This window comes from Ziziphus jujuba, chromosome 9 (genome assembly GCF_031755915.1).
Source record: "Ziziphus jujuba cultivar Dongzao chromosome 9, ASM3175591v1".
Taxonomy (NCBI): Eukaryota; Viridiplantae; Streptophyta; class Magnoliopsida; order Rosales; family Rhamnaceae; genus Ziziphus; species Ziziphus jujuba.
In genome coordinates this window covers 26,186,341-26,191,285 of record NC_083387.1, presented here as the reverse complement: position 1 = coordinate 26,191,285, position 4,945 = coordinate 26,186,341, and the positions used below count along the sequence as shown (strand labels likewise).

The 4,945-nt window shown below is 35.7% G+C and overlaps 2 protein-coding genes across 2 annotated transcripts; both read left to right on the top strand.

Annotated features, from left to right (window-relative positions):
• Window positions 1-202: 202 nt before the first annotated feature.
• On the top strand, window positions 203-3,551 carry LOC107427890 (receptor-like protein 6). Its single transcript, XM_048481052.1, has 3 exons — window positions 203-208; window positions 253-348; window positions 2,076-3,551. The coding sequence occupies exons 1-3, from the start codon at window positions 203-205 to the stop codon at window positions 3,549-3,551; spliced, it is 1,578 nt and encodes a 525-aa protein (XP_048337009.1).
• A 32-nt stretch (window positions 3,552-3,583) lies between these two features.
• LOC125424237 (receptor-like protein 33) lies at window positions 3,584-4,669 on the top strand. The gene has a single exon (XM_048481051.2). It carries the CDS (start codon window positions 3,584-3,586, stop codon window positions 4,667-4,669), a length of 1,086 nt encoding a protein of 361 aa, XP_048337008.1.
• Window positions 4,670-4,945: the final 276 nt, after the last annotated feature.

The following is a 4,945-nucleotide window of genomic DNA, read 5'->3' as shown; positions in this document are numbered from 1 at the left end:
TGTGGCTCTTTAATCTCTAATCAATGTGGCACTAATGTCACAGATTAATCTCTTAAAAATATTATTTCAATAATTAAAAATATTAATTTGGAAAATTCAAATTAAGGCCCAAGCATCTGTTAATGCTCTCTCCGCCGTTTGATCTTTCGAAGACAGATCTGATGTAATTCTCTGTTTCTCACTCTCTTATAGTTTTACAGATATGAGTGTAAATGTGCAGCTATAGATTAACTTTGAGATTGTTTATTGTAGATTTTCGATGGGATATTTAGGGGTTACGCTGTTTTGATCGCAGCATTTGTGGTTCTGGCGGAGACAGAGTGGGAATTCATCATCAAGTTCTGGAGGGTTCGTCTTGATTCATTGATCCTAGTTTAGCATAATTGAGCTTATATATATATATGTATAGTTACTTGATAAATTGTAGAAAGCAATAATGTTATTTTTTGGATGTAATTATAATATTTAATAGAATGGCCGAAATTAAGGGGTCCTTAGTTTTGTTAGCGTTCACTTTATTTAGGAGTTTCGGTTTCATTTTTCCACAACTCTTGGACAACTATATACATTTGTATGTGGTAGTTTCAATCAGGAAAGAAGTTGATTCAGCGGTGAATTCCTATGACTCTTCATAAATTTCAGGCCCATTATTCCTCACGCTTGAAAAACAATTTTTTTTTCTTTTTATTTCCATATTTGTTTGGCACCAAAACTCAAAAGCCTGTAAATGAAGTAGTTAATATTTATCGTGTCGATTGAATGTAATTGTCTGCTATATCTGTCAAAAAAATATTAGTTTGACAGTTTCCGCTGCTGGATTGTTGTAAAATACTCTGTCAATTTAAGTTAGTCACTGTAGACTACTTCAGTTGATTTACAGTCAGTTGTTTTTTGGGATGGCTTCTATGTCATTCACTGCCATATATTCATTTGTAGGACTAGGAATCCTGGAATAACTTTCATAGAAAGCGAATATCTCTAAAACGAAACATTTCCATACGAAGCTAATCTTACAAATTTCTGATATTTGCAGTGTTACGTACCTCCTATTAAGGTTAGAATTGAAATATGACATCATATGAACTGCAAAACAAGTGTGTGATTCTTTGTATCCCCTAGCTAAGAAAACCAAAAGTGAAAGAAGTAGATTTTATTGAATAGGACTTCCCATCAAGGTTAAAAACCACAAACCGAATCAATTCGGTTTGGTCAATTCGGATCAGTTTGTATCCATCCCTATTGATCTCCTCTACCATCCACCTCCTCCACATCAACCAATTTTTCAGTCCAATACTGCCGGAGATCGGAAACCCCATGAAGCTTTGGGAACTCTACATTGGGAACCTTAAAAGAAATTAACAAACAAAAAATGTTTAACAACATTTTGTTAATATTTTATAAATAGAATTGTGTAACGTTTATTTGGTAGCTCATCTAGATTTTCTCTGTACCCCTAATTAGGTGTACTAAATCAAAATCCAGTGAAGTCTTTTTGAGATATTTTCATTTAAGCTTTGTAGGCCTAACTAACAATTAATATTTTGATTTCGAATCCAGGCAAAAAGATAAAATGTGTGGTGCTTCTCTTCTCACATAGTCTTCTTGAAGACAAAATAGACTGACTTCTTCAAATAATTTTCCGTTCCCAAAAAAATATCCATAGGTTACTGTGATGTTAATAAATTTATGGACAAGTATATTTAACCCATTGATGTAGGAGGTAGTCCTCTGTTCGTGTGATTGGTGGGCTTTTCTTTTGAATTTTCAAAAGAGTAATAATCTGTAGTTGTATTTTTTTTTTTTTTTTTTTTTGGGGGGGGATGAAAAGTCACTAATTGTAAGTATTAAATTTCATATATTTTGATTTTTCTTTCCACAATAGTATTGGCTTAATTTCACCCAACATTATCACAAAAGTTTGTGGGATACTGTCTATAAAAGAAGACCATTTGTTCACTCTTTTGCTCATCCAACTTTAGCAATTTCAAAATGGAGTTTCTCTTGGTTTCATTTCCTTCCATGCTCTTATTGATTTATATCATACTCACCATGACTTGCTTTTTTCCCGTGTGCAGCCACTTTGCCACAAAGATGAGCACACTGCCTTGTTGCAATTCAAACAAAGCTTTATCGTAGACAAATCTACTTGTTTTGAGCCTTCCGATCTTCCCAAAACTACATCGTGGAAAGAAGAAGGGGCCGAAGATTGTTGCTCATGGGATGGTGTGGAGTGTGATGAGAAAAGTGGACATGTAATTGGCGTTGATCTCAGCAGCAGTTGCCTTTATGGTTCCATCAACTCCACCAGCACTCTTTTCCACCTTTCTCAGCTCCAAATGCTTAACCTTGCTTTCAATGATTTCAACTACTCTCGAATCCCGTCTGCATTAGGCCATCTTTCAAGGTTAACACATCTCAACCTCTCTTACTCCTTTCTTTATGGTCAAGTCCCTTCAGAAATTTTGCAACTCTCGAATTTGGTTTTGCTTGATTTGTCTCGTAATGCTGATTTCTCTGCTGAAATAGAATTATTGAAACTTGACAAGCCAGATGTAAGTAGCTTAGTTCACAATTTGACTAAGCTAGAACATCTACGTCTAAGTTATGTTGATATCAACTCTGAAGTGCCTGCTTTCTTGGGAAATTTATCTTCTTTGACGTCTCTAACACTAAAATATTGTGGACTCTATGGTAAATTTCCAAAGGCTGTTTTTTCCCTTCCAAACCTACAAATTCTTAAGTTCGATGGCAACCAACGTCTCAGTGGGTTTTTACACGAATTCCACAGTGGTTGTCCTCTCAAGGTATTTTCACTTTCACAAATGGAGTTCCGTGGTCAAATTCCTCCTTCACTTCAAAACATGACCCAATTGAATAGGTTAGATCTTGGAGATAATCGGCTAACTGGTCAACTTCCTTCTTGGTTTGCAAACTTTACTCAATTAGCTATGCTAGATATCAGTAGTAATTTTCTAACAGGTGCTGTGCCTCCTTCATTTTCTAGACTAAGGAATCTCGAATTTTTTAGTCTTGCAATAAATGAGTTGAGTGGCACAGTGGATATTGACATGTTTTTGGGAATGAAGTATCTGGCTTCGCTCCAATTACAGTATAATAAATTAACAGTGCTCACGAGAAGTGCTCATAATGCAAGTATTCCTAAGTTAGAAATTTTAGGATTGGATTTTTGTTACGTGTTTATTTTCCCCGATTTCTTAAGGTATCAACATAGCCTAATAAACTTGGGTCTCCGTGGAAACCACTTATCTGGCCAAGTACCTAGTTGGTTGTGGAACACAAGCATGGCCACTGTTGAGAGTATAGACATTTCTCATAATAATTTGATAGGCTTTGACCAATCTCAACTTGTCATTCCTGGTGTTAGTCTTCGTTTCTTAGACCTTTCGTTTAACATGCTGAAAGGAACACTGCCAATTCCTCCACCATCCATCATCATGTATGATATCCCAAACAATGAACTTAGTGGCCAAGTCTCACCATCATTTTGCAATCTTCCTTCCCTTCAGTTGGCGTGCTTCCACAATGTTTGAGAAATCTTACTAATTCTACGTTTTTCTTGAATATGAGGAACAGCTCTATTCATGGTATTATTCCACCTGTATGTGATCGTGGATGCAAATTGAAGATGATTGATCTAAGCCAAAATCAATTCGAAGGGCCTTTACCACGGTTTCTGTCTAATTGTACGATGCTTGAGTTCATCAATCTAGGGGACAACAGACTGAATGATGTTTTTCCTTCTTGGTATGGAACTCTTCCAGAGCTAAGAGTTCTTGTATTAAGATCAAATCGTCTCTACGGAGTTATAAAGAAGCTTGGTTCCAATTATGAGTTCCCCAATTTGCGCATCGCGGATCTCTCTGACAACAGTTTCACTGGTATTTTGCCATCTGGATACTTCAAAATATGGAATTCCATGAAAGGTATTAATGCTACTAATTCATCATACATTATGGAAAGCTCAAATATCCATTCAAAGCAAGTTCATTGGAATTTTGGATTTAATTACTCGGTCACCATAACAAACAAAGGTACAATCATGGACTATAAAAAGATCCGAGAAAATTTTGGATTGATTGATCTTTCCAGAAATAAATTTGAAGGAGGGATTCCAGAATGCATTGGGAACTTATCTGGGATTCATGCTCTCAACCTTTCCCACAACAATTTAAGTGGTTGCATCCCATCATCCTTGGGGAACATAAGAGAACTTGAGTCATTGGATCTTTCACAAAACAAGCTCTCAGGGGAGATTCCTCAACAACTCGCACAACTTACATTTCTTTCGGTCTTCAACGTCTCTCATAACTTTCTAGGGGGACCTATTCCAACTGGTCACCAGTTTGATACATTTGAAATCAATTCATATGAGGGAAATTTGGAGTTATGTGGTGATCCATTGCCAAACAAGTGTAACAATTCTGATACCTCCTCCCACCCACCAAATTCACCGAATCCTGAAGAAGATCAAGATTCAAGGAGTCTATTTGAATTGGATTGGAAATTTGTTGTGATTGGTTATTGTAGTGGAGCAGTGGTCGGAATGATTATTGGGCATTTTGTCATAAAAAAGAATCCCTTCTGGTTTTTCATGACTTTTGGCTTGAGGCAACACAATGGAAGGAGGAGGAGAAGGAGGAGGACATAAGGCTAGGCGTTTCCCAACATATATGTTGCTAAATTTATAATTGCTACCATTTTGCCGTATAATTTATGCTTTTTTTCCTTTTCTTCTTTTTTTTTTTTTTTTTTTTTTTTTTTTTTGGTCATAAAGCTATACAGTTGTTCAAGTGATTTAATATGAATCTATATATGGCTGTTAATTATTGTTGGTATTATTTTATTTTGAACAAATAGCTAGATACAATATTTCATACATTAAAAAAGAAGAAGAAGATAAAAGGATGTCAACAAATTTTTAGTA

Bases quoted from the DNA above. Each gene is read 5' to 3' on its own strand.
- LOC125424237 (XM_048481051.2), top strand. From the start codon at position 3,584: ATGAGGAACAGCTCTATTCATGGTATTATTCCACCTGTATGTGATCGT.
- LOC107427890 (XM_048481052.1), top strand. The intron at 349-2,075 runs GTTCGTCTTGAT...TCCCGTGTGCAG, and splicing joins TCATCATCAAGTTCTGGAGG to CCACTTTGCCACAAAGATGA.